At 43.6% G+C, this 27,820-nt stretch overlaps 1 protein-coding gene and 1 long non-coding RNA gene across 2 annotated transcripts; one reads left to right on the forward strand and one right to left on the reverse strand.

Moving 5' to 3' along the window:
- Positions 1-21,543, forward strand: LOC148119422 (NADPH-dependent 3-keto-steroid reductase HSD3B3-like). The gene is made up of 5 exons (XM_087897713.1): positions 1-426; positions 2,515-2,578; positions 16,057-16,253; positions 18,117-18,281; positions 20,389-21,543. The coding sequence occupies exons 3-5, from the start codon at positions 16,109-16,111 to the stop codon at positions 21,198-21,200; spliced, it is 1,122 nt and encodes a 373-aa protein (XP_087753839.1). The 5' UTR covers positions 1-426; positions 2,515-2,578; positions 16,057-16,108; the 3' UTR covers positions 21,201-21,543.
- Positions 19,460-27,811, reverse strand: LOC148119423 (uncharacterized). The gene is made up of 4 exons (XR_015735365.1): positions 27,638-27,811; positions 26,500-26,610; positions 22,992-23,145; positions 19,460-20,500 (listed from the first exon to the last, which is right to left on the reverse strand). It is a non-coding gene; the product is annotated as an uncharacterized LOC148119423 (long non-coding RNA).
- Positions 27,812-27,820: the final 9 nt, after the last annotated feature.

Here is a 27,820-nt window from a genome sequence, read left to right on the forward strand (position 1 = left end):
GACACACGCAGACCCAGAGACCCTGCTGAGGTGACCTGACCACGGAGACTACTGTTTTGTGCAGTTTGAATCCTGTTTGCTTTGGAACTAAGATGCAGACTGAACATTTGGGTGCTTTTAATTTCTGGGACACAGAACTCATTTTGGTTAAACTATTGAACCTAAGAACTCTGACCTAAGTTTTCCCCTCAGGGAAAGAAAGACTCAAAATAAGAAGTGACTAAAACCCTTCTTCACTTAAGAAGGGAGCCGACTAAGGGTTTGACTGCAGTTCTGAGACTGGAACTGGTATTTGATAACAGCAATGTCATTGTTCTCTTACTGGTGTTGACTTGATATTGATAATTGTAGATAAGATGTTGAGAAAAGTTGGTATTGATCAATAACGCCAAGAATCATGACACTGACCTAAAGAGATTGAGAAAAGTAAGTATTGAACAACAATGCTGAGAATTATGGTACTGCCAAAGATACTCGGAAAAGTTGGTATTGACCAACAATACTGAGAATTATGGTACTGACAAAGATATTTGGAAAGTTGGTATTGACCAACAATGCTAAGAATTATAATACTGACCTGTTAACTGCTGAGAAAAGGTTGACACACCCTGTAAATGTTGGGAGTTAATACATATGTTAAGAATTTTAGATTTTGATATAACGTAAAAGATTTAAGAGCTGTACTAAACTAGCTGAAGAAGAATTCTCAATTCAGGTGCTTCTCTTCTCCTTTAAATAGGAGACTATGGCCTTTGGGAGTGTGATTACTCATAAAGTATTATAATTTATCCTGACAAGAAAATATGGCTCTGAGACACAGGGCCCAAAAGTATCTCTCTCCATTAATATCTTTTCTTCATCGAGATTAGCATTCAATGATGGGTTTGAAGCTTCTTCTCCCCCAGATGCCAAGGACAGGAAGGAGCTCGCATATATGAATGCCTGTTCCAAAGATGGAAAAATTTGGGTAAATGAAGAGGTCTTTGCCCAAGCCAGGCATGATCATTCTATCCTGTTGCAGAAGCACATGTTTTATTAAAATTAATAAGAGAGAGTGGATTGTAAGCCCATATTTCTATATGGTGTGGCAGGGAGGCTCTACAGCCATAGGCCTCACCTGAGGATGGTCATGTAGCCAACCAGACAGGCCGTCGCAACCTAACAAAAGGTCAGAATGTTGTTGCTCCTCCTTTGTAATTTGGAGGATGCCTGATAGAAATGCTGATTCAAACCTATGTGACAGCTAGCATACACAGCAGACAGGTAGTTGTGGACGTGACTGAAAGCCATTCACCTGGTTACCTAAGAGACAGAATACTAATGTATTTCCCCTAAGTTAAGTTTTGGTATAAAGGCTGTTTGGAGAATAAATAAGAGGAATTCCTCAGGATGTGAACTCAGGTCTTCATGAGGGATCACTGAGAATCTCCCTCCCAATAAAGCCATGTGAGTTGTGTCTTTATTTCCCTGCCTCTACGGCAGTCCAGAGAGACACCTGGTTTATGTTGGGGTCTGGTCAAGAGAAATAATTGAGGGTCTGGGCTAGCATCGGACCCCGACAACTGTAAGAATTTTGCCTATTGCAATTTCTTAGGGCAAACCTTGCTGTTGCTTGGATTTCATTAAATTTTTTTTCACACATTGATTTCTCCTATAAAAGTCTGATAATTGCAAGATGTCACACTGAGCTCGAGCCAACTAAGATAAAGGAACTCCCAAGTAAACTTGGACAGTGAACTCTACAGTCAGGAAAAAGCGGCCGAAAAAAAAAAAAAACAGCGCCAGCAAATCTTTACATGTTAACCCTTTGCTGAAATTTTAAAAAGTCTTTTGCTCCCATTGTTTACCTAAGCATTGGGAATGAAAGGCCAAGCTTCCATGGGGTGAGGCTTTAATCATCACATTACACCCCCAGCTCACTTGTCAAGTTCCCAGCTCAGCCGCACAATGGCAATGCCAGACATACTCCTTTCTCTAACTCTTCATTTTCCCCTTTTGTTTTTTTATAATAACATCTTCTAAAACAGAAACATCATCTTGTTGATTTTGACAACTACATCAATAATGTTCCATATAGTGAAATGCTCTATTAATCTTTCAGTATTGAACAAGTGGTTTTATATATAGCTAGCAAGAGTAAAATTACAAATAAAAAGTAGCCAAGCAGAGAGAAGTGGCAAAGAAACATCGTCAAATCAGGGGCTTGCATTATCCAGCAGGAAGGACGAGAGTAGCCCAAGTGAGAGAGAAAGCAAATGTAATCTCAAATAAGTCTCTTAAGACACAGGTATTACTGATTAGAGCGGCCCTGTTGAGACAGCCATGCCAAAGCTTGACAGTTTTGGTGACTTTGCATGAGAACGGCTCCATAGGCTCACATGTTTGAATCCTTGGTCCCCATTGGTGGAAATGTTGGAAAGGGGGTAGGATTTATGGCCTCTTGGAGGAGGTGTCTCTGAGAGTGGACTTTGAGCAGCAGCTGCTGCTAATGCAACCTCTACTTCCTCTTTGCAGATCTAGAAGGGAGCTCTCTCTGCTGCACCTGCTGCCATCCAGATCTCCAACCCCTGGAAACAAAGTAAGTGTAATTAAATGTTTTCTTTTGTAAATTGCTTCAGCAGTAAAATCTCCTGACAGCAATACAAAGTAACTTATCCTTGCCTTGTAGGAAAGTTTCTGGAATATAAGTGAGCTTCTTGTTTGCTGTTCCCCCAGTAGGTATCTTTATACCATGAGACAAGCCATACCCTCTGTTGGCAATGATTGCCCTAGCTGTTCTCAACCCTCTGTTCTAGAGGACTCAACGGCTTGAATACCTTTAATTGTTTTCTGTTCTATTTTCTCCTCATCACGGGGGTGAGAGAGAGGGAGTCTGTCTGGGGAAGGGCTCTTGAAGGACGTTTGAGATAAATGCTTGAGTCTAAAATTGGAGGAGTCATGATCTCAGATTTGGCTCCCAATATGTATAAACAGTGCATATCAATTTACCAACAGGAGAAGGAGCAGGCGTGTCTTCTGCTAACACTTCTCAGCTTCCTACTCACTCACTATACAAAGCTTCTCAGTTCACCACCTCCATGTGTGCTCCATAGTTGATGGCACTGCCCTTATAAATGCCACCAGTGAGTGTCATTTAGCTCATTTCTGGGTTGAGCGGGTATGCCATATTTCACCTATATGCCAACAGTATGTGATCAGGTAGGCAACTCAGAGTAAATAAAGAGAAAAATAAGGTACAACATACGCAGATTTTTATCAAATAGCTGGCACAAGGAAGGAAGAGGCAGAATACTTTTAACATAATTATGAATTTAAAGTATTGCTGAACATGAGCAAGTTGCAAAATCATGAGGAGAATCAAGAAACAGAATGTTACTCGGAGTCTACGGCCAAAAATTTTAATCATTATACTATATATAGAAGAAAAGGGGAGAGAGAAGCATATGGAGGGAGGAAAAAAAAAGGAGGAAGCTGACTCTTTTACTGGCTTTTGGGACCCTGCTCCTCATTCTGGGTCCTTGCCCAGCCTAGTTCCTCCAGGACTAGCCCTTCTGGCAGCACCTCCCACTCCCTGTAGAGGTTTCTCAACCACTTCCTCTTGTCTCAGGCTACCTTCTCTGGGGAATCTCCAGCATACTAGACAGAGTTGCCTACTGGTTCAGGGGACCTCTCCCTGTTGACTATGCTTGTTCTTTAACTTACTGATCATTCCACAGGTCTCTCTAGACTCCGGAAGAACACCTGAGAGCTTCACACCAAAAACTTGTGCGCATATATAAATTGGGGTCAAAATGAGTATTGCCTGAATTTGCAGGAGGCAAGGCTGAAAGAAGACAATGGCCATAAAGAAAGATCATTGGGCTCCATGTCAGTATGTTCCAACTGGCTTGGGCATTCCTATCCCTATGGGCCTTACTGTTATGGTAAAACTAAAATGCCACAAGTCCCCGAGTGGTGGCAGTGGGCAATGGGAAAGAGACCATGGTGGGCCACAAATATAGCCAGTCCCAGGTAGGGAGCCACGCAGTGGGTGAGAGACAGAGCCCTATTAGGCATGATGTAATGGTAAAAGTAAAAATGCTGTGGATCCCTGGCAGCTGCAGCAGCAGAAATATTACAGATCCCTGAGCAGTGGCAGTGGGCCATGGGCTGGCTGGTAGTGAACAGCCAGTCCCAGGCAGGGATGGTGCAGTTCCCCGAGTTGCTGCAGAGGCCACAAAGAGAGACAGACAGGTGGGCATGCCATGAGACCATGCCACAGGTCTCTGAAGGTGGCTTGTCCCAGGCAGGGATCCACATGGTGGTGGGCAAGAGACAAAGATATGGATAGGCATGCCCTGCAGAGTGAGGTTGAATATTTATTTAGTGGGTTATGGAGGAGAAAAAGAGAAGGCAGAAGGGGGAAGAACAGAGAGGCAGAGAGAGAGAAAGAGAGAGCACAAGGAGGGAGAGACAGAAGGGAGAAGAAGAGAAGTAGGAAGAGGCAAAAGCTGCCTCTTCAAGAGGGAGACAGAAAAGGAAGGGGCTCGGGCTGGAAGCTAAGATCAGCTTGCCTCTGTATACAGGGGAGGGAGTGGGCATGGCTTGTCTCTTAAAGGAACAGGACAGATCATTACATTCTCTTTTTTATAATAAAAAGGCAGGAGGTTAGGCACCACAGGTTAAAGGAATTGGGGCAGCGGATTCTCAAGACTGCTCCTGCTTATTTGTGGGCATCATCTTTTGAGGGAACCTGAGAAGGCTGGGTGCTGGCCACATCCTCGCATAGCTGGTCTCTTTGCTCCTGTCCGGTGTTTGTGGTATGGACATGTCTGTTGTCTGTTTAAGGTATTGGCCGAACAGAAAACAAAGTTAAGTTTAGGAAAGAAAATTAGAACCAGGGAATTGAGTGGGGTGTATCTGACCTGTTTAAGGTGGATCCTTAATTCCATTCCCTGGAACTCACAAGAATTCTTTGGGTTTATAAAAACAGAAGTTTTAGACACATACATTCTATAAACAGTAGCATATTTATGCCAGAATGACTGTGACAGATATTTTTGCACAATGAAAAGATTTTTAAGACTATGGAAGACAACATGAGAGAGAAATTTAATAACTTGTATTTGTCCTCACACCTTTAGAACTTGCAAGTCTTGCATTTGTATTTGTATTTTACTGAAATTTGTTTGGTGAGGTTGTTCATTTAAAATGACAAAACCTCTCAGTTGTCAAACTGCATCAGAGATTTTGAGAAGGATAAAATTTTACTCACGTTATTAATTAAAAAATGACAGAGAGCTTCCTTGGTTGGCACCTAGGGCTATTCTTCAGGGTCCTCCATGGCTGCAGAAGCTCATATTTGCCTTCTGCTGTTTAGCACGAGGCCTGGCAGGCTCCAGAAGATCCTGTGGGCTAAGAATCTGTAGGAAGACAAGCGTATCTTGACCTGATCAGGTAAGCTATCGATTCCAGCGATTCTGTCCATGTCTGGAGATCTTCAGTTTAGATGAACGGCAATTTTTCCCAATGGTCAGCGCTGAGAAGTTGAAGAAAATTGTGGATGGACGTTGCTGTGTGTCCATTTGTCTTCTGTCTTCTTTGGAGGAAATAGAGTGCTGCTAGGAGCCAACCTGTTTCTTTTTGTTATGAAAAGTTTTTTTAATACTTAAATATTTAAATGCTATATTTCCCAGATCTCTGAGCAGTTAAGGACTGTTTATCAGGTATAACTACAGTACAGAATCTGCCTGGAGAGCTGGGTCTGAGCTTGACTGTACTGGCTTTTAACTTAACAGGTAAGATTTATACTTGTAAAAAGACAGAAAGAAGAAAAAATTGCTTGCAATAGAAGAACGGCAGAACTGGCAGTAGTAGAGAACATATAAAGTATTTTTGTAAGAGACTAAAGGTACATACAAGTTTAAAACATGAGACTTATTGTTTTTGTAGTCTGAAATGAGATGCGATGAATAGACAATTATAACATTTAACAGTAAACATAGGCTCATTTAAGTTACATGTATGAACATACACATACACACAGAGTAAACAGGAATTGGGTGAAATGGATGCTCTTGGTGGGCCCTACCAAAGGCATGCCACTGCAAAAAAACACACATACAATAGAGTCAACAAGAGGAATTTAAAGACAAAAACATAAGTAAATGGGGGGACCAGACAGGGTATACCTCACTAAAGATGGTGGGACTTGGTCACCTGACCTGGCTCTCAGTTAAGATGGCATTGAAGTCACCTGACCTCAGCTAAGATGGTGGTAAGGTCACCCATGTAACAGAGCTAACACTGGGGAACCAGACAGAATATACCTCAGTAAAGATGGCAGAACTTGGTCACCTGACCTGGATCTGAGCTAAGATGGTGGCGAAGTCACCTGACCTCAGATAAGATGGTGATAAGGTCACCCATGTAACAGAGCTAACACTGGGGAACCAGACAGAATATACCTCAGTAAAGATGGCAGAACTTGGTCACCTGACCTGGATCTGAGCTAAGATGGTGGCGAAGTCACCTGACCTCAGATAAGATGGTGGTAAGGTCACCTGACCTCATTCAGAACGGCAGTAGTCACTTGTTGTATGGAAAAGCCACAATTTTTGAGCTGTGGGGATTTTAAGCTCAATAATAAGAGAGACCTAGAGGCATCATCTGCCCTGCTGCTGAGCCACCATGCCACAAGCCATGGCAGAAAGCAAAAGGCTGGAACTGAAAACAGCCACCTCATGGATCCAACCAATCTTATTGGCAGCAGTAGTGGTGGCAGAGACAGTTTGAGGAAACTTCTTTCATTTCCCTGTGTGCTGACAGTGGCTAGAATGAGGGGAGCCAGTGGGACACCAGCAGGGTGGACAAAGGTGGGCTTCTTGATGTAGCAGAAAAACGAGCTGCCAGTGAGTTCTGCAAAAGGTAGAGAGGACAAACACGGAAGATAGGCTTCTCTTGTTTCACAAGCAGATGCCTCCCCCAAATTAGCCAAATTCCTGGGCTGCCACTTCAATCCCCCCTTCTCCCCCCCGGAGTTCACCAAATTTCCTCACCTGAAAATTGAAACTTTAGACTGTAAGGATGGTGGGAGAGCTATTTGACAGCTGTAACCTGGTGCGCATGCTCTACCTCCCACAAGTCTGTGCACCTCACCTTCCTGCAGCACAGTCCTGCATTTGAGTATTTGTTGGTGTGAAGGCACAGCTGCAGTGGAGTGACAGGGTTTCCTAGTCCTCCTGACACCTGAGGGTCATGAACCTCTCAGGGACTGTGAAGCTGAGAGCCTGGGGCCAGCCCTTTCCGTGATATCAGCGACCTCCTTGACTAGAGGGCTGAATGCTGACACCAATAGAACTGCCTAGCATTCCTGCACTGTGTTCTGGGTGCTTCCCAGGTGCTGGTGAGTTTGAAACTTACTTGCAGCCACTGAACCTCACAGTGGGGACACTGACACCCAGAAAAGTCAGAGCCCTGATCAAGACCACACTCTGTTGATACACATCCCTGCCCTGCTCACTTCCTAGGCAATGCCACTTCCCTTTTGGGTCCATGAAGTTAGTGATGACTTGCTTAAACCCTGAGTCTTCTTTGCTTTAAAATGTTAACCAATGCCAGGAGGTGGTGGCGCACACACCCCTTTAATCCCAGCACTCAGGAGGCAGAGGCAGGTGGATCTCTGTGAGTTTGAGGTCAGCCTGGTCTACAAGAGCTCGTTCCAAGATAGGTCCCAAAAGTTACAGGGAAACCCTATCTCGAAAAACCGGAAGAAACAAATAGAATAAAATGGTAGCCAATGGATAACATATGAAGAGAACCTTAGAACTGACGCAGGACTTGTTTCTGGCCCTCCTGCATGCTAGCCTCCCACGGGTCAGATATCAAAAGTTAGATTGATGACTTGTGAAATTCCTCGCCGTGCAGGATCTGGATTGACGATTGGCAGGGAACAAAGCAACCTTTCACCTTTACACGGTATTGGCTTGCTCAGCCTTGCACCTGGCTCCACCATATATTTACAGAGTGAACTCTCCTCCGGGGCTAAAAATGAGGTAGAGATCTGAACCACGAGATAGCTCTATCCCAGCTAATAATTTATTCAGGACATTATGGAACCTTGTGTGGATCTGTACCCTCCCATGTTCAGATAACTTGTCCTGTGGTGAGGAGCGTGTTGCGAATAAAATTACAGCATCAAGCTACCTACAATGATCTCACGGTCTCCAGTCCCAGACACTGTGTGTCCATTTTCCCAGAAAACTCCTGGATATGCCCAGTGTCTTCCAGGAGCTGGTGGATTTGAAGCTTTTTTGCAGTCCATATGCTAGACGGACTGTTACCCTGAGCATTGCTGTATATTGGTAACATAGTCAGCCATCTTTGTATGCATGGGGATACATTGCCACCCCCTCTCAATAGTGTCCAAGACAAGCAATTTCTTGCTACTTGGGACAAGCAGGGCACCAGATGTAGGCAGAGTGAGTAAATCCTGCCTGTGTCCCACAAGGGCAGCGGTAAATGGAAGCACATTGGAATGTGCTTTGAGTCAGAGGTGCTGACTTTGAAAGCTCAGACGGGCTGCAGTGAACTAAAACCTCTAAGTCACTGGGGACTCTGAAGAGAAAATCACAGAGCCTGGCACTAGACTACTCATCCTGAGTTGGCAGGTTGTGCATCCTCTGCCACCAGAGCAGAGGGAGTGGAAGTATCCAGATTCTCAAGGAAAGCTGAGGAGGAGTAATGGGGAGAGTTTTCTAGTTAGTTAACTGAGTTGGGAACAGAGCTCAGAGAGGCGGGGAGAAAAGCAAATGGTCAGAGGACAAACAGAAGAATAGGCAAGCCTCCCAGGCCTGTCTCCCAGGCCTTTTCTTGCCTGTTAGTGGAAATCAAACAAGGCAACTACACAGACTTTATTTATAACCTCCTGATTTGGAGAGCATATGTGAAAGGAAGCCTCCAGTAGCCCACAGGCAATGCATAGGAAACCCTATAATGTATGTTCACGTTTTCCATTTCCTTAGGAATATATGGAGTTTATGGTTTATACTTCATGCCCAAGAAAGAAAAGAGGCAATTAACTAACTGATCCTAAGGAATCCCCATCCCTGTTTGCTAAAATAACCATTAAGGCTACTCCAAAGTAATGGCTCAGTTGGTAAAAGTGCCTGTTGCCAGACCAGGTAACCTGAATTCTGTCCCTGGGACCCACATGTGTATAAGGGAGTCACTTGTTCGTCCTGGCCTGCTGGCTAGCTTAGACTAGAAATAATCACACAGAAACTGTATTAATTAAATCACTGCTTGGCCCATTAGCTCTAGCTTCTTAATGGCTAACTCTTACATATTAAATTAACCCATTTTTATTAATCACCACTAGGTGGTGGCCTACCAGCAAAGTTTCAGCATATCTTACTCTGGCGGCAGCTCCATTGTTTCTCCCTCTCCACCTTCCTTCTCCCAGCATTCAGTCCAGTTTTCCCCACCTACTTAAGTTCTACCTGTCAACAGATCAAGGCAGTTTCTTTATTCATTAACCAATAAAAGCAACACATAGACAGAAGAACCTCCCATATCATTTCCCCTTTTCTGTTTAAATAAAAAAGGAAGGTTTTAATTTTAACATAGTAAGATCACATATACCAAAACAGGTATCAAGCAAGAATTACAGTTGCAATATTTATATCTACTTTATCTTTTATCATAACTAAGGAAAACTATAACTATAACTCTAAATTCTTCAACTCCATCAAAGGCTTCAGAAGGATAAACTATTACCTAAGTAAACAAAAGTACACTGTGAGCAACTTCCAAAATTAGAAAAACTCTAGAATTGACAGAGACATCTTGCTTGCCTGGACAGTCACCCAAAGTTCTTCCATACCATTGGTGCATTCAGTCTTCAGCCCACAGGCCCATAGTATCCAGCAGACTATTCCACAAAGCAGGAAATTTCAAAGACAGTTCCACCTATATTAGCAATTTGTCAGTCACTTTCTTCTGTGTCCTGCAGAATGTCTGCAGAGTCTTTCATGAAGCAAGAACCCCAAAGGACCATCTCACCTTTAGGCAAGTTCATTAGTCATTTCCTACGGGTCCTGAATGTCCAGTTAAGCAGTCCAGGTGGGAGCAGTTTCTTGCCCAAATAGATAGCAAACTCCACAAGGAGCCTCTTCGATGCCCATCATCCTCTTGAAGTAGTTGGGGCTGATAGGATCAGATGTGTCTCGCTGTCATGAAAAGTTTTACGTTCTTAAATATTTCAAATGCCATATTCTGAAGGTCTTTGAAATATTTGAAGAATACCTATCTGACTGAACTATGTCTCTATACATCTAGAAAATCTAATTAATATGACTATGAGCTTGACTATTAAAGATGAGTATCTATTAACTTATATTTCTTAATTATACACTACATTTTTAAATGAGCTACAGAAACACATACCTTAATCAAGATCAGAAGTTCATATTCATATAACAAAATTGATCTTAAATTTGTATCAAAAAGTCAAGATCCATACCAATGCAAATTATTCATCTCTATACTATATCCCCTTTAAATGTAAACAAACAATTATAAACAATATTTGAGAATATGGGTATTGTTCTGTCCATACTGCTTCCTGCTCTTTGGGGGTGCTGTGAATCAGGTCTTTCATGGTGTATCCTGTGTGCTAGGTTCATCTCAGTCATCAGTTGGGTGAAGCAATTTCTTGAGGGTGTTCATTGCAACCTTTCAGGATGATATGGTCTTTCAAACCATATTGGTATGGAAGAAATCCACAGGTTTTCATCTTCTGTTAAAGCAAAAGAAGAACCTCTTTTCCAAAGCAACATATCCTTACTCAAATTTTGGAATCAAGATACCTTTATGTTGGTTTAACTTAGCAGCCTATACAGTGAAATGTCTCTCTATACTTAGCTCCTTCATAGTCAAAAAATTCAAAGATAACACAATAATATACATAATCTGGACTCTCTGTGAATTTTCCATCTTTGCATGGCTTATTTTCTTTACTTCTTTTAATCTATGACTGTCTGTACTCTGTCTCTTTAAAGACTTTACCCTGTTTTTTAAAGCATTAACTTTATTTTATGCCTCTCTACACTCTTATTCTTCTGTCTTCCAAGCCTACATACATTTACCCAACACTATGATTCATCTGCATTTGTCTTTATTGAGTATCTGTAATTGTTTTCTGACCAGAAATGCTTCTTAAAATGCTAAGTGCTTACTAATCTAAGCTGCGACATTACTAGGCAACATACAGTACTTCCTGCTTGCTGTTCCGATTCCAACATGGCAGAGCTGCTCACTGCTCTAAGAGTCATACACACTGCCCCAATTTCAGGCACACAGCTGGTCCACCTTGCCATCAAGCAAGCTGAAGTAGTGTGCTCACAAACCCCATCCAGATCTCCTGCCTGAAAGAGTCAGAGTTCATGCTGGCAGGGCCCAGAAAGTCGGCATTTTAAAACAGTGCAGCTTTTTCCTGCTCCCACCGAATCAGGTAAACTTCTCTTAAGAAGCCATGCCTCTTCTTGCTTCTAGCAAACAAAGCCCATCCAAGATAATACTGCTAGTAAACCATGCTTAACTCTGTTCTTTTGTGTCTAGAAGTAATTTTTTTAAAACATTTATTATCTATTCAGTTTGTCTGCATGTACACCTTCATGCCATAAGAGGACACCAGACCACCTTACGGAGGTAATTTCCATGTGGTTGCTGAGACTTGAACTCAGGACCTCTGGAAGAAAAATCAGTGTTCTTAACCTATGAGCCATCTCTCCAGCCCCCTAGAAATAATTTTTAAGATTCCTCAGGTTTATATGTGGATTTTAGTTGGCTACATGGGCACCAATTTATAGGAGGAAGCTGCTTGTTTGTGTTTCACTGCATCAACTCAAAAGGGTATTAAAAGACACACCCAAAAAGACTTCTCCGAAGTAACAAATATGTCTATGCTCAACTAGTGAAATCCTAGAATTCTAAATTCAACTCACATACATTCTTCCACCAGAGTGTGGCAGAAGCCTTTTCTACCAGCACATTTAGTCTGGGGAGTTCTAGAGTGCAGCTTCCCTGTTGTGGTCCAAACCTGTCTGTGCAGCTTCCTGCTATGGTACAAACCTGTCTGTGCATCTTCCTGCTGCATCCCAAACCTGTCTGTGTAGCTTCTTGCTGCATCCCAAACCTGTCTCTGTGGCTTCCTGCTGCATTCCAAACTTGTCTCGTGGTTGTAACAGAACATCTGACAAGAAGAACCTAAGGAAGGAAGGGTTTGTTTAGGTTCATGGCTCCAGAAGATGCACGCAATCCTGCTAGGCAAGGCATGGCCACAATGGAGGAGGCCCACTAGTCCCATTACCCCTGCAGTCAGGAAGGAGAGAGTGGTCAGGGAGTGGCACTGGGCTCTAACATGTCAAGGGTCGTCCTCAATGATCCCCTTACTCCATCAAGGCTTCCTAAATTTCCCACAGCTTTTGCAGACAGTGCAATCAGCTGTGGACCAATGGTTCAAACACAGGCACCTACAGAGTACATTTCCTGTTCAAACCTACCCCATACCCCCGTGGACTAAGAGACAGACATTCTGGGGTTCAAAATGTATGGGTTCCTATGTCCAAACTAGCTAGCAATGCTGTTCCAAAGTCAAAATAATCCCTTTACTTTAAACATCTGTTTAAAAAAACAAACAAGAAAGAGAAAGAATTCATACTTCAATACACAAAACCACAGAGTAGACATTCTCTTTGCCTAGGAGGAATGGAGCATTTACAGTGAGATCAAAGCAAGACCTAATCCAACCGAGGCAAACATGGGGTCCAAGCATGCTGCATAGCTACACAAGGAAGGATCATACACAGAATTTTTGGAAAGTGGGATGTATGCTAGCTGTACAAAACTTGTTTCATTTACCTGGAGAACAGGGACCACCCAACTGTCCCTATGTGTGCTTAAAAAGAGAGAGAGAGAATCCAAACTAAGAGAAATGTGAATGAAAAATTTAGTAACTCAAACAGGAACTTCAAAGGCAAGCCTCACTGACAGAATACAAGAGATAGAGGAGACAATGTCAGAATTGAAGACAAAATAACAAAGAAAATGTTAAATCTAAAAATCTCCCAACACAAAATATTTAAGAAATCTGGGACACTATGAAAAGATCAAATCTAAGAATAATAGAAATAGATGAAGGAGAAGAATCCAGGTCAAAGGCATGGAAAATATTTTCAATAAAATAATGAAGAAAATTTCCATTACCTAAAGAATGAGATGCCTATGAAAGTACAAGCTCACAGAACACCAAATAGACTGAACCAGAAGAGAAAGTCCCATTGACAAATAATAATCAAAATACCAAACATGTAGAACAAAGAAAAGGTATTAAAAGTCGTGAAGGAAAAGAACAAACAACAGATAAAAGCAGACTTATTAAAAATAACACCTTGAAACACACCTAATAAAAACTTAGAGAGAAAAATTTGTGTTCAACCTGAAGACCTGAAAAGTAAAACAGTCAGCCACTGGCTCTTACCTCAACCTCAGTCCAAAAATTATCCTGCCTCTAAGACTCTCAGAAGGAGACTGTGTCTGAGAACTGTCTTCTCCCATTTTAATCCTCTTTAGGGCTGGAATTAAAGGTGTTTACCCCTTTGATTAAAGGCACGCACTGCCCAGTTTCTATGGCAACTACTGTGGCTACTGGGATTAAAGATGTGTGTTGCCACTGCCTGGTCTGTAAGGCTGACCATTAGGGCTGTTTTACTCTCTGATCTTCAGGGAAATTTTATTTATTAAAATAAAAATGATATGCCATTACATTTCCCTTTTGTCTAAAATAAAGAGAAGGCTATAACTAATAAAAGAAAACCCATATACAATCAGTACAATAACTATATAATATATACATACAATAAATACATCAACAATGTCTAGTCCACGTGGATTTGAAAAATTCAGAGAAAATACTTCATTTCTATCCCATCTTTTGAGTCCAAAGTCTTGTACCTAATTTACTTTCTATTATAACTTGCTTTTCATGTCAGGGAAACAAGGAAAACTATAATTATCTAGTCTTCAACTACCTCATAGGCCCAAAAGAAAGTAATATTAATGGAGAAAACAGGAAGTAACTTCCAAAAACGTGAGTAATGACAGAAGCAGCTGACTGCCTGGACAGTCACCCAAAGATTTTTGGTAATATTGTGACATCGTTCTTCAGCCTATATATGCTTAATATCTGGCAGACTTTTCAGTGAAGCAGGCAATTTGAAGACCTGTTCTGGCTGTATTGGCAGTTTGTCAACTACTTTCTTCTATGTCCTGCAGAATGCTGACAGTTTCATTGGTAAAACAGAAACCTTCTTTTGGCAAGTTCAGCAGTCATTTTTCTGTGGATCTTGCACGTCTAGTTTATATAGCTTACCAGTAGTCAAGCGTTCCAGAAAAGAGCAGTTTCTTACTCAAATGGCTAGCCTTGTCTTTTATGACTCTCTTTCTCCCTGAATGCAGGGAGAAATGAGGTAGAGTCAGGCAGATGCCATGTAGCTGCCAAAGGAGAAGGATGCCAGAGCCTTACCGGTAAACCACAGCCTCATATTGATACACAGATTAATAGAAATGGATCAATTTAAGACATAAGTGCTATCTAGGAATACACCTGAGCCATTAGCCAATCAGTATTGTAATTAATATAGTTTTGTGTGATTATTCGGGTCTGGGTGGTCAAGAAAAAAAAGTGCATCTGACTTCTCAGTGGTACTCTAGAAGCCAGATGAGCCCGGACAGATGTTCTAGATTCTCTAAAAGACCAGAAATGCCAGCCCATCCATCATACCCATAGAACTTTCAATTGCCATAAATGAAGAAAACAAGATGTCTCATGATAAAACCATAATATTTAAGCAATATCTACCATAAATTCAGCCCTGCCGAATGTGATAGAAGGAAAACCCCAACCCAAGGAGTTTAATACACCCAAGAAAATATAAGGAATAAATAATTCCAGAACAGCAAAACAAAAGAGGGGAAGCACACACCCGAACAACAACAACAACATAACAGAAATTAACAAACACTGCTTATTAATATGTCTCAAGAAAGAGACACAGACTAGCAGAATAGATATGAAAATCTATTGTTCTTTTTCTGCTGATTCAAGAAACACATCTCCATATCAAAGATAGGCATCACTTCAGGATAAAAGGATAGAAAGGGATATTCCAAGAAAACAGACCTAAGAGGCAAAATATCAATTACATATGTTTGGCTGATGGCTCAGACTTATTACTAGCTAGCTCTTACATTTAAATTAACCCACTTCTATTAATCTAAGTATGGCCACATGGCCATGGCATTTATTATTTTCCTGGCATGTTGCTCCTTGGGTGGCTGTTTGCATCTCGCAGACTCCACACTTCTTCTCTGGGAGCTCTGCTTCGATTTCCTACCTGGCTCTATCCTGCCTTGCCATAGGCCAAAGAAGCTTTATTTTTATCAACCAATGAGAACAACACATATTTACAGTACTGGAAGACATCGCACAGCATCTTGGAGGTTGGTACATCAAGCAAGAATGTAGAAGCCTTGTTCCCGTTTCTCATTCCTCAGCCTATGCACCTCTTCCTCCATATCCTTCGTGGCATCCTTCATAAGAAGCCAACCAATGTAAGCTTTGGTCTCTGAAGTCTATGGGAAGCTGCAGGAACTAACCACATACAGTGAGGGGTTGTAGGACCCCAGTGTGTGTGAGGCTTCTCAGAAGCACAGGTAAGACAGTCCGGGCCTTGAAAGTGGCAGCTAATATAAGAGGGTGCAACCGTGGGGTGCAGCCTACCACTGAGATCCGAAGGTGTCTCCGCGTCACAGCTGATCTGAATAAGAGGTTGCACACCTGGTGTCTGCTGCAAAACTGATCTACTTACCTTCTGAAGATGATCCACGCACTTTGGAATCACAGAAGTGATGTTATGAAGGAAGTGGTCAGGAAACACCTCTTTTCTAATATGCCATCACAGTAGAAACTCCATGACTATGTACCAATCCATTGCATCTCTCTCTACCCCTCCCCAGGATCACCAGACATCACACCTGCTCCCACTGCGATTTACTTCCTGTGTTGACCATGCCTAGATGGAGCTGCCTGGTGACAGGAGCAGGAGGATTTCTGGGCCAGAGGATCGTCCGCATGCTGGCACAGGAGGGAGATCTGCAGGAGATCAGGGCCTTGTTCAGGTCCTTCACTCCAAAACACAGGGAGGAGTTATCCAGTAAGTGACCTGGAGGCTGGTGAACTCAGACTAGGGGTGGGGAGGGTTCTCTTGTCACCAAATAAAGACAGGTAGATCTGTGAAGAGGCTCAACAGAGATCATCCCAGTTGGCGCCACATACAGTCGAGAAGACAACTGACTTCTCCATGATCCTGCAGCTAAAATAAGACAAGGAAGGGTAGCGATCTTGATCTGGTGGTCTGTCCTTCAAAGGCTGGGGTGTGGTAGCTTCTCTCTGGTTCTTCTCCCACAGCCCCACAGCACAACATCAGATCCACGATGTGGCAGGGAAGAACAATTGCCAAGTCCATGGTGTCTTGGACAAGGTGGGAGATGTGGCTCTACCACAAAACACTCAAGTTATCCCCTCCTGCTATCTCAGAACTCCCCAAAGAACTGATGTGTGAGTCTACTTTATCCTATGTCTGGGCTCCTCTGGTCCTAGCACATCAACCCTTTGGATCCAGTCTGTCTAAAGTCAGTAGCAAAGCAGAGCAGAGGAAAAACCGCACAGAAGGAGACTCAGATCCTGATATCTGCCTCCATTCTGAAGGCTTTTCCCCAGTCCTTCCCTACTTCAAGGCCTTCTTTGGGTTGCCTGACAAGGGACATGGGCTTAGAGTAGACACACTCAGCAGAGGCTGGAATCTATCCCAACAGGGATTCCTCCTGCTCAACATTCCTACTTCTGCCTCTGTCCAAGTATTCTTTGGCATTCCTAGCAAAGTTTAGTTGACCGGATTGTTGCAAGAGAGTTGATTCCAAAGGAGTCTTGCTTTTAGAGTGCATAGAGAAGTGAGGATGGATTGGGAGGAGTCAGTTGGAAACCAGAGCCGTCACTGGAAATATGTGTATCTGTAGACACGTCCTGGGGCTTTCTGCACTTGCCCCAACATTTGCCAGGGACATCAGGATCCCAACTTCATGAGGTAGCTGGGAAAGGAGACAGCGAACTGAGAAAGTCATAAATAAATTATGGCGCTCAAACCAGTGCGGGGCATTGGTACAGGCTGCATGTGGCACACTGTCGATTTTGTGAACTAATGTAGGTGACATGGTGATTGCCAGTATCATCCTATAAATTTTAGCGGAACCTAAAGATAACCCATTGCCCCTAATGTAGTACGGTCCCTTGCAGGAGGCCTCCTTGACAATGTATCTATCTGATAAGAAATACTCACCTAAACCCTACCTGGAGCCTGTTCTGAGTTCTCTCATTGCCTCTCAAGCGTCCCCTAGTAATTGAGCTGACTCTCCACTGGGACTCAGCACAGACCCAGAAAGCATCAGTCCTATCAGGGCAGGGCTGAATTCTCCATCTTTGTGCCTCCCGCTTCTGGGCCCTCCTCACTGGAGCTCTGGAGGACACAGACTGAGGAAAATGTTCCTGGTCCGGGTTACGCTTACGTCTTCATGCCTGGACATTCACAACCTGAGACCACTGTTACAGCTTCCCACGGCAGGACTCTGCCTCTGCTTCTCCCTCAGCCCAAATCCACAAGTGACTCCCCTTCTCTGTCAATCAAACCCTACTTCTCTCTTTTTGCATTCGACTACCACCACTTCTCTGGTTGCTTTAATGAGTTTATGAATTTCCATAACTCTGTTTTCATGTGCAAAGCACAAATGACATCTCACTGATCAGATTCATTTCTACAAAAGGATGGGGGTGGAAACGACGCTCACTCCTTCCCTACAAATGCTGCATTCTGACTGCTGTGCATTTATTGTTCCTTCAGCAGAAAGGCCTCCTCCCTAGGATCCCCTGGCTCTGACTGCCCTTGAAGGCCTGGGCCTACTCTGTCAGGAAACTTCCATCCCGTGCAGAACGGTTTCCCAATGACCTGCCTTGTGTTTCTCAGAGCTGCAGACAAAAGCCAAGGTGACTGTGCTAAAGGGAGACATTCTGGATGCCCAGTACCTGCAGAGAGCCTGCCAGGGCATCTCTGCTGTCATCCATACCGCGGCCGCCGTTGACATCTCAGGTGCCATTCCCAGACAGACCATCGTGGATATCAACCTGAAAGGTACAGAACCTCAGGAAGATATGGAGTGAGTGGGAAAATCTGAATGGCCAAATAGCATGAGGACAGGAAGGGACATGCCAATCGTGGAACACCTGCACTGCTCTGGGTTGCTTTGGCTTGCCAGCCCAGAGAACAGAACTCGGAACCATTGTCCTCGGTGTTTAGAAGAAGACACCAGACTGACAGAGGAGGGAACAGTGGCCCCACAGGTAGTCAGTAGGAGAGAAAAGACATAAAGTCACAGCCATGACACTCTGACTGCTAGGGAAGTTCAACTGCTCCTCCATGCCAAAGTGAGGGGCCTCCAACTCCAAATGTTTGATATCCATCCACCCACTGCCGCTCTGAAGCAGACCCTGACCTTTCTGCTACAGAGAGCCATCACAGCTGCTCCATGGGGGTCTGCCAAGAAAAAGAACCCAGCACTTGTTTTCTTGAAAGCAACAGTTTTTCAATTTCCACAGTGCCATCTCTTCAGATCAGCATCAATCTCCTCTTGAAGGCTGGTCCTAGCCAGAGCGCAGGCTCTTCTTCAGATCCCCATCCCTAAATGCTTAGTGTCTCTGGAAGTAGCTTCCAATAGACTTTAATGATGCACTTTACCATATAACATGATCACTCTGACTGCCCCCCCAACCCTAAGTCAGTCTTCTTAGTACCACTCTACTCCAAGGTCCTGCCTGGCATGTTTGTTCCAGGTGACCTCCAAATTTAGTGATTCGGACTCCTTTTCCAAATCAACTAATTATTTGAGTATTCTCCATTACCAACTCAGAAGGATTCCTTCGAGCTCTACCTAGGTCCTTCGCTCATGCCCTGCCCTGCAGGCTGGTGCTGGAATACTAGGAGTCTCAATCCTGTATTAGTCTTTATTAAATGAGAAAAAATACCAGCCTTTAGTGTCTAATTGTGAGTGTATACTGCATCCCCAGGTGGACTGGTGCCCATCTGTAATCCTAGTACTCAGGAGGCTGAGTCAGGAAGATCATACCTTCCAGGCCAGTCTGGACTGCACAGTCATGAGACTCTACATGAAAAGTAAAATAAAAATACATACGGCTTATATGTGTACACCTGAGTAGGCATGCTGTAAGTTCTGCACTACTTCTGAGAAAATGGTGCCTTGAATTTTTGGATTAAAAGCTGGCCCTCCTTTAATGAAATGAAATGCATGAACCTAAGTAGCTGTTTTGCTTTTATTTGGGGGAGGAATCTTTTTGACACTTTGTTGTTGTTTCTGGGGATCAAACCTTCAACCCAAGGCAAAGGCTTGACCACTGAGCAACGTCCCCAAACTAAACGGGAATTTGTTGATACTAGTTTTTAGAAAACAGAAAGGAATAATTTTCCAGAATAAAAATGCTGGCTTTAGTTTGCATCGCTTCGAAACATAGCAGTCGCCTGGAAAGAGGGACCCTCAACTGCAGAGTTGGTTCCATCAGATTGGGCTCTGGGGATATCTGTGGGCTACGTTCTTGATTAACGATTGATATAGGAGGGCCCAGGGCCACCGTGAGCTTTCACCACTTGGCAGGTGGTCCTGGCATTCTATGGGTAAGCTTGCTGGACACAGGGGAAGCAGCGTAGTAAATAATCTTCCTCCATGGTTTCTGCCTTTGTTCCTGGGGTGACTTTCCTCAGTGAAACTTAGGAAAATCGTAACATCTAAGCCATAGATAAACCCTTTACTCCCTGAATTGCTCTGTTTATGATGTTTGTCACAGTAACAGAAAGCAAACGAAGATTCAGTGGCTCAGTGGGGCAGGCCTTGTCTAACATGTCGAAGACCCTAGGTTTGATCTCTAGCACTGAAAAGTAAGGACATGCAGACAGAGAGAGAGAGAGAGAGAGAGAGAGAGAGAGAGAGAGAGAGAGAGAGAGATAATCCTATGAATTCAGAAACCTAGAAATCCCTGTTTTCCAGAATCTAATTTTAGGGTTATTCTGTGGCTATGGAATGGCGATTTGAGTCAAGATCAGGTAAGAAGGCATTTGGATCTGTAGCGGCCCTTCCAGTAGGGTCAAGGAGGAGATGAATGTGACATCGTGGCCACAATGGGCCCTTTGGTGTATTTCCTGTCGGTAATGGCGAGCTTTCTGTGAGCAGGTACTCAGCTCCTGTTGGATGCTTGTGTGAAAGCCAGTGTACCAGTCTTCATCCACTGCAGCTCAGTATCCGTGGCTGGACCAAACTCGTATAAGGAGATCATCCGGAATGCCTGCGAGGAGGAGAATCACGAAAGCACGTGGTCTGATCCATATTCATACAGCAAGAAGATGGCTGAGAAGGCAGTGCTGGCAGCCGATGGACACACCCTGAAAGATGGTGGCACTTTGCATACTTGCGCCTTAAGATTCCCATTCATCTATGGAGAAGGAAGCCAACATCTTTGGGGCATAGTGAATAGAGCACTCAAAAACAACGCCGTTATTCAGAATTTTTCCAGATTCTCTATAGCCAACTCAATATATGTGAGCAATGCAGCCTGGGCACACATTCTGGCTGCCAGGGGCCTACAAGACCCCAGGAAGTCACCAAACATCCAAGGACAGTTCTACTACATCTCAGATGACACTCCTCACCAAAGCTATGATGATTTATATTACAATCTGAGCAAGAAATGGGGCTTCTACCTTGATTCCAGCTGGATCCCTCCTCTGCCCCTGCTGTACTGGCTTGGCTTCCTGCTGGAAGTTGTGAGTTTCCTGCTGCGTCCAATCTACAATTACCAGCCCCCCTTAAACCGCTACGTGGTCACAATCTTAAATAGTGTGTTCACCTTCTCCTACAAGAAAGCTCAGCAAGACCTGGGCTATGATCCACCTGTCAGCTGGGAGGAAGCCAGGGAGAAAACTTCGGAGTGGATCGGGTCCCTAGTGGAGCAACACAAGGGGACACTGAACACAAAGACTCAGTGATGTGCCGATGGCAGGGACATGACCCTGGGTGCCATCAGATCCTCAAGAACAGGTCTAAGACACAACCCAACTCTTACACTTCCTTTTGATATAGTGGCCAACGTGCCTTCAGGTCACCAGAAGCCTTGCCAGCCTCTGGTCCAGTCACAACCTTCTGCCCTAAACACTTGCACAGCAAAACAGAGGCCGTGCCTCAGCTGCTACGACCAAAGGCTCAGTTGCTGGTGTTGAACCGCCTGGAGCCTCTTGTGACTTAGAGTTCTGTCAGTGTTTCCACTTCCCCTATCAGAGACCCACAGCATTTCTTGTCTAGGAAGTGTTTCATGGCTTCATAAAGCTTGTGGTAAAGAACAATAAAAAATATATTAGTACCTAATCTGCAAAATGTCGGTTTGGTCAATCTCATTTCTGCCTTTCCTTTCCATATCCAGTTAAGACTTTAGCCAGTACAGAAACAGAATCTCACTCCTGTGTAGACGGGGCCCAAGCACAGACTGTTTGACTGACCTAGAGTGCCTCGGTTCAACATCACCAGGTCACAGACAGCATGTTGCCTGTGGTCTTAGAAAGTTAAAACCCTCCTCCCACTGAGTGGTGGAGCTCACAGTGGTTGTCTGTGGGTACCAGCAGAGTCCTAGAACACAGACTCTTCCTTGAGGGAAGAGTCTTGCCTCCCTTGGTCTCCCTCCTTCTTACCCTTCTTACCAACTGTACAAGGGCCCCTTTAGGACCAGGACAAGCCTTAAGAGGTACCTGGGAGGGTGCGAGCACTGTGACAAATGGCCCTGGGCATCAGAGATGATCTGAGAGTCTCCTTCTAATGGATTCCCCTAAATGTACTTCCCTCTGAGCTGATAATGAAGATCTACAATCCCTACCTCTAAATGTAACTACCTCTCCTTCTCTTGTATTCCATTTCCCCATCTCCCATGCCCACATCCTTCTATTTCTTTAGCATCCTTCTCCCATGCCCATATCTTTCTATTACCTTGGCATCTTTCTCCCACACCCACATCCTGCTATTGCCTTAGCATCTTTCTCCCAATCCCATATCCTTCTATTGCCTTAGCATCTTTCCCCCATACCTTCTATTGCCTTAGCATCTTTCTCCCGTGCCCACATCCTTCTATTGCCTTAGCACCTTTCTTCCCCCTCTCCCTACTTCTCATCCCTCAGTTTCCCTGAGCATAGGAACCCAGTCAAAACAGGTTTGAGGTCTTACAGGAGAACTGAGTAAGTCGCTGACTACAGAACCCGCAGTTGAAAGAGGCCCTGTCTGCTCAACCAGACACCATCAAACTGAAGGAGCTGTGGGGACATAGGATAGAGGGGAAAATAAATATGTCTCTTGTCATAACTGGGTATGAACTTGCCTGCCTTTTGGTTTCACAGACAACACTAAAGTCTCACCCAACATCAAAACTTCTTTCTCACCCCACATTAATTAATGTTCATAGGAAGCCATTCCCTGGGACTGAGCCCCTGTGCTAGGATCAGGAGACAACACCATGCTGAAGTTCCTTACAGCAAACCAAACCCAAGAGTGTTTTCCTGACCACTAACATATCAGGAAACAGCATCACTTTCAAACAGGCCATTCATAGCCCAGGAAGTCCACTTTGTGTCACGTGTGCAAAGAGGGCCATCTGGAAGTGTACGCTCTGCCGTGGCCATCTGGAAGTGTACGCTCTGCCGTGGCCATCTATTTCTGCTTTCTTTGCCCTGCCGGGCCCAGATAGCCCTCAGTTCAGCTCGCTGGACAATGTTCTATGGTATAAAAGGAAGAGTTACCTTGGAACATAAATCCCAAGGAAGGTTTCTTTCTAACCACAGTTGGTTATATGATTATGTGTTGACTCCTGCATCCATAAATTCTTTGAGCTGGACAGTCACTAAGGATATAGCCTCAGTAGCCACTGTCCAGAAGGAAGGGGAAATGCTCCACCTGTAATGACACAAGGGAAAGTTCTCACTGGGCATCCAGGTTGGGCACAGCTCAAGACTGGTGCACATACATCCCGGGCAGCTTGTACAGAGGGAGTGTCCATCAACCCTGGGTAAACTAAACACCTTCCATAAGCAGGATCTATTAGCTCAGAAGGAAATGATTCTGGTGAGGTATGGGAAAGGATCTTCAATCTTGATTTCAGCCTACTGAAATCCCTCACTGAATCCACCCGACTGTTTTCTCAGGGGAAAGCAGTCTCCCAAGGTCTAACAAGGGTGACAGGAAAGAAAGGAAACTGGTTTGTGTGTCTAGCCTGACAACCAGAAGGCCTTTGAATGCTTTGAATAACAAAGACCCCCCCCCTTTACCTACTCAATCTAAGCACAGAGTTGTAGTAAAAGGCCTACTCAAGGAAGCCATGTACTACATGCAAACTACCACAAGGAGGCAGTAGAGGCTCAAACAGAATGGCACCTTCCCCAGCCTGGGAGTCTCCATCCCTTTTCCTCTGGGTTTAAGTGTGGTGTACATATGACTGAAAGAAAGGAACTGAGCAGATGGCATTCAGGAAAGCTTCGGGGAAACAGGTAAGACTTGGAATGTCGAGTCAGGTGGATCCATACTGGGCAGACATCCGGAGAGATGGTGCAGAGGAGGCGTGTTCAAGTCGGGGAGCACCAAGGTGAGTAAAGGCACTGGACACCACTTCAGCAGGGTTTGCTGAGAGTCAGTGCCTATCCTGGGTGCCAGACAGAGTCAGGCACTAAACAAGGGTGGCCTCTGGGGACCCAGAAAAGTGTCCAGTGAATGAGACCATCTGAAGGACAATGGTCAGAGGCGATGCTTGGTCTTGGATCGCCAAATACTGGAGTGTGAGCTTTGGGAAGCAGAGTGAGAACACACGGCTCAAGGAAGAGGGTGGGTGGCTTCTGCTCCCCAGTATGAGTGTGGAATCCTTTTTCCGTCTAGAAAAACTAACTAACATGACTACAAACTTGACTATTATTGGTGACTATCTATTACATTACATTTTTAAATGAGCTGCACAAACACAATACCTTAATCAAGAGCAGAACAATACATATAACAAAATTGACCTTAAATTTGTATCGATAAACCAAGATCCATATCCATGCAAATCTCTATAGCATATCTGCTTTAAATGTAAACAAACATTTATAAACAATATTGGGAATATGGGTATACTTTTTCTCTAAACTGCTTCCTGCTGTTTATTGAGTAAAGTAATTTTTGATGGGTGTTCAAGGTGACCTTTCAGGGGGTCTTGGTCCATCAAACTGTATTAGTCTATAATTAATCCATAGGTTCTCATCTTCTGTGGAAACAAAACAAGAACCTTTTTTCCAAAGTAACATATCCTTAGACTCAAATTCTGAAGTCAAGATACCTTTATATTGGTTCAGTTTAGCAGCCCATACAATTAAATGTCTCTCTGTACTCAGCTCCTTCACAGTCAAAAAATTCGAATAAAATACAATGATATTCATAATTCAGACTCTCTGTGAATTGTCTATCTTTAAGTAGCTTATTTTCTTTACTCCTTTTAATCTATGACTGTCTGTACTCTTTTTTTAAAGACTTTGTTTTATTTTTTTAAAGCCATTTACTTCTTTTTATAACTCTCTGCACTCTTTTTCTTCTCTTTCTTAAGCCTACATACATTTATCCAACACTGTGACCCATTTAGAGGTCTTTTATGTCTGAATCTTTCCTGTTGTGAATCTGTAATTCTTTATTGTCTAGGAGTACTTCTTAAAATGCTAAGCACTTCTTTAAAACTTAAGCTGTAGCATTACTACTTTATATTTGGTACTTCCTGATTGCTCTGCGCAGTCCAGCATGATAGAGCTGTTTCTGCCTCTGAGAACCATGCCCACAGCCCCATTGTCAGGCAAACAGTCAGTTTATGCCACAATTAAGCAAGCTGCAGCAGTCTGCTCACAAACCCCACTCAAATGCTCTGTACCCAGACCTCCAGCCTGAAAGAGTCAGAGTTTATACTGGCAGCATGGCCCAGGAAGCTGTGTTTCAAAAAGATGCAGCTTTTTTTATCTGCTACCACTGAATCAGGAAAATCTCTCTTAAAGGAGATGCTGCATGCCACCAGCCCCCCTCCAAAAAATGCAGCTAAACTTTTTTTCCATGTTTAGAATTCCTTTCCAAGCCCTCTAAGAATTTACATGGATTTAGTCCACCATGTTGGTGAGACAATCTGTTGTTGGAGGAGGCTGCTTGTTCATTTCCCCACCACCAAGCAGCTTAGACCCAAAATGACACAGAAGCTATACTAATTAAATCACTGCTTGGCCCATTAGCTATAGTGTCTTATTGGCTAACTCTTACATAATTTAACCCATATCTATTAATCTGTGTATGGCCATGTGGCTGGGGCTTACCAGCTAAAGTTCTTGCATCTGTCTCTGGTGGAGCTACATGGCATCTCTCTGACTCTGTCCTTCTTTCTCCAAGCATACAGCCCAGATATCCTCACCCAGTTCTGTTCTTCCCTGCCATAGGCTCAAATCAGTTCTATATTCATTAACCAATAAAAATAACACACAGACAGAAGGACTCCCCTATGCCATCCAGTCACTCCATATCACCTACTATATGCAATCCTGTTCTAATTGCATGTGGTCTCAAGGAAGGGCTAGGGTAGATAGGACTGGAGAGAGGAGAGTTCTGTTTCTTTGGTTATGAGAAAAGTTGTCACATCACCCTGGGTATGCCCAGAATTTCTACTGTAGCCTTCTGCAGGGAGCATCCACACTCCTGTAAGTAACCACTTCACCTACGCACTGAAAGTAAGGCCATTAAACTCATTGGTATGGCAGAATGAACTTTGGTAATATCTTGTCTTGGTTTTTCACTGGAACCTTAAGGACAAGAGAAAACATTGTTTACATCTCCTCGTGTCACTTTAGCAACAACTTCTAGTACCCATATCACCCATCGTTCTAGAACACAGCTTGATGTATATGCTTATTTCCAGTCTTCAGTTTCCAACTTTCCCTTTACACAGCAGATCAAATTATGAGATCAAAGCCAAGGAAGACAAAAATATTTGAGTTCCTCCCAAAATTTGTCTCTCACTGAAACAAATTCTTTCTGCTTCTTCCTCCATAACCATAGTTTCATTCCCTGTAGAAGGAACGATGGACCGCCTCCTTCAACCCGCCTCCTGGCTAGCTTTACCCAAAATAATTACACAGAGACTGTATTCATTTAAAAACTGCCTGACCCATTGTCTGTAGCCTCTTATCGGCTAACTCTTACATATTGATTAACCCATTTCTAATAATCTGTGTAGCACACGAGGTGGTGGCTTACCGGGAAAGATCCTAATCTACATCCATCGTGGGCCGGAGCTTCATGGCGATTGCCTCATTGCCTTCTTCCCAGCATTCTGTTCTGTTTACTCTGCTTATCTAAGCCACTGTCCTATCAAAAGTCAAAGCAGTTTCTGTATTAACCAATAAAAGTAACGCATAGACAGAGGACCCTCCTACATCACTTCCCTATCCACAATCTTCTCTCCTTTGTCCTTGGCCTCTTTCTCTTCTTGCCACTTCCTATATTGTCCATCTCAATTTTCCTGAAAAGAGGAAGATAATAAGGACAGGTTTGAAATGTGGCCAGATTCAGACAGCAACTGAGCCTGACAACCTGAATTCAGTCCCTGGGACCTATGTGGTATAATGAGAAAACTGACTCCAGCCATATGTATGCAGCATGCATGTGCATGCATGCACACATGCACACACAATACATATATATATATATATATACATACATACATACATACATACATAAAAAAGAAAGAATGAAACCTAAGTTTTGGGGGCTTATGACTTGATTCTTAACTGGAACCAAAAGCCAATAACACTGCCAAGTTCAGAAAGACAGTGACAATCCAAAGGAGATATATGGCTGGCAATCTTATAGGGATAAAAATGCTACCTTCTAAACTTGGATATTGACTCTTCAGTCTTTAAGTGCCACAGACAGCACAAGGGTCTCACGTAGCACAGAGATTGCCTCTTTGTCCTATTCATTAACACATTGGCACAGACAGAAAACCGATGAAAACAAAATTGGAAAATATTGGTATGTAAACAGAAGATCTGTAAAGTTTTAAAAGAAAACAACTCCAAAAGTACCATTGAGTTTGTTTTGTGTTGGTCAACTCCTGGTGGACATGGGGCTTGCCCTTCAGTGTGCTTTGTATACCCAGTGAGACTCCAAAAAACAATTTTTTTCCTTGTGATCCATTATTAATTGGAGATGACTTCTGGTTTATGGAAGGGGTCTCTGTCTACTTGCACTCTCAGCACCCATGCCCTGTTGGGCTTAGACCCACGCAACCCTGTGGCTGCTGCATAGTGTCTGCAACTTCACATGTGTGTGAGACTTGCTGTGTCTAGAAAGCCTTGTTTCCCTGATGTCGTCCATTCTCTCTTGCTCTTACCATCTTTCTGCTTCCTCTTCTGCAGAGTTCCCTGAGTCCTGAAGGGAGGGACTTGTTGAAAACAACCCATTTAGGAATGAGTGTTCCAAGGTCTCTCACTCTCTCTACTTCACGTCCAGCTGTGGATCTCTGTATTCAATTCCATCCACTGCAGGAAAATGCTTCTCTGATGATGGCTGAGCA

Source organism: Myodes glareolus, chromosome 17, assembly GCF_982192425.1.
Source record: "Myodes glareolus chromosome 17, mMyoGla1.1, whole genome shotgun sequence".
NCBI classification, from domain to species: domain Eukaryota; kingdom Metazoa; phylum Chordata; class Mammalia; order Rodentia; family Cricetidae; genus Myodes; species Myodes glareolus.

What these genes read in the sequence shown, in the direction of transcription:
- LOC148119422 (XM_087897713.1), top strand. Translation starts at nt 16,109, where the DNA reads ATGCCTAGATGGAGCTGCCTGGTGACAGGAGCAGGAGGATTTCTGGGC. An exon ending in ACACAGGGAGGAGTTATCCA is followed by an intron (nt 16,254 to 18,116) that starts GTAAGTGACCTG and finishes TGTGTTTCTCAG; the next exon opens with AGCTGCAGACAAAAGCCAAG. An exon ending in CGTGGATATCAACCTGAAAG is followed by an intron (nt 18,282 to 20,388) that starts GTACAGAACCTC and finishes TTCTGTGAGCAG; the next exon opens with GTACTCAGCTCCTGTTGGAT.